The 1,144-nt window shown below is 59.9% G+C and overlaps 1 protein-coding gene across 1 annotated transcript in view; it reads right to left on the bottom strand.

Moving 5' to 3' along the window:
• Positions 1–163: 163 nt before the first annotated feature.
• MNEG_15756 (Presenilin-like protein) overlaps positions 164–1,144 on the bottom strand; it is a gene marked incomplete at both ends in the record, with an annotated part of 2,714 nt that continues 1,733 nt past the window's right edge. The window contains 3 exons of the mRNA XM_014035773.1: positions 164–202; positions 598–786; positions 1,002–1,058. Coding sequence (XP_013891227.1) covers positions 164–202; positions 598–786; positions 1,002–1,058 — 285 coding nt within the window. The remainder of the gene's footprint in view (positions 203–597; positions 787–1,001; positions 1,059–1,144) is intronic.

Here is a 1,144-nt window from a genome sequence, read left to right as displayed (position 1 = left end):
GTGTGTGTGTGTGTGTGTGTGTGTGTGTGTGTGTGTGTGTGTGTGTGTGTGAGGTTGATTGTGGGGATGTGCAGAGTTTGATGGGGCAGGTTAATGGAGACCCGCAAGCCAAAACCATCAACCCAAACCGCAGCCCACAGTCCCCAGGAGAACCACTACGCGTTCAGTTGGGGCCGCGCCCGACGCCAGGACCGCCCAGGTCCTGAAAAAAACGACGGGGGCGCCGACAGCGCCCCAGAGGCCTGCCCGTCAGTCAAGAGGACGCTATGTCCAAACTGGCGCCGAGGAACTGAACCGACGCAGGCAGGCTGGAGGCATAAGAGCGAGTGGGTATGTTTCCAGGTGCCTGTGAAATAAAACTGCCCACCCGCACCTTCAACGGTGCGCCCGGGGCCAGCACGGCTATGAGATCATATATCGCCATCAGCCCCAGCAGGAACCAGGAGGTCCACGCTGTCAAGCAAGCGCACCCCATAATCAACCGACCGACCAAGATCGAATATTAAATTGACGCAGGACTAACGCGACGCATGCACAAAAAACCGTGAAAAGCACCAGGCTGTTTTCGGGGTACCTGCAAAAGAAAAAACCGCGCACCTTGAGGGGACCCCCAGGGGCCAGCACCGCGATGAGGTCGTACACTGCCATCAGCCCCAGCAGGACCCAGGAGGTCCATTCTGGGATGTAGGTGAACAGGAAGGCTGTGATGATGCCAGTTACCACGAGGTAGCCCTGCTTCATGAGGAGCGGGACGGGGCCGAAGAACAGCCCCACCACACCCACGATCTGAGGGGTGGTTGTGTGCGTGTGTGTGGGGGGTGGGTTGGGGTTGAGAGGGTTTGAGAGGGAGGGTGTGTGTGTGCGTGCGTGCGTGCGTGCGTATGTGCATGTGTGTGTGCGTGTGTGTCCGATGATGCCCTCATGTGCCAGCCCCTGCAACTGTGGCTGCTGCGACACGAGGGGGGGAGGGGGATGGGGGGTGCGGCCCTCGGAGTTCTCACCGAGAAGTTGAAGAGGATGAAACACAGGCTGAAGGCGTCGATGTGAACGCCCAGGACCTGGGGGGTGGGGTTGGAGGGTTTGGTCGGGGGTAGGGTTGCAAAGGGGCTGGGGTAGTGTAGGGTTTGGGGGTGGGGAATGTGAG

Source organism: Monoraphidium neglectum (genome assembly GCF_000611645.1).
Source record: "Monoraphidium neglectum strain SAG 48.87 unplaced genomic scaffold scaffold05636, whole genome shotgun sequence".
NCBI lineage: Eukaryota > Viridiplantae > Chlorophyta > Chlorophyceae > Sphaeropleales > Selenastraceae > Monoraphidium > Monoraphidium neglectum.
The sequence above is the reverse complement of the archived record's forward strand: the minus strand, read 5'-3'. Positions and strand labels throughout refer to the sequence as shown.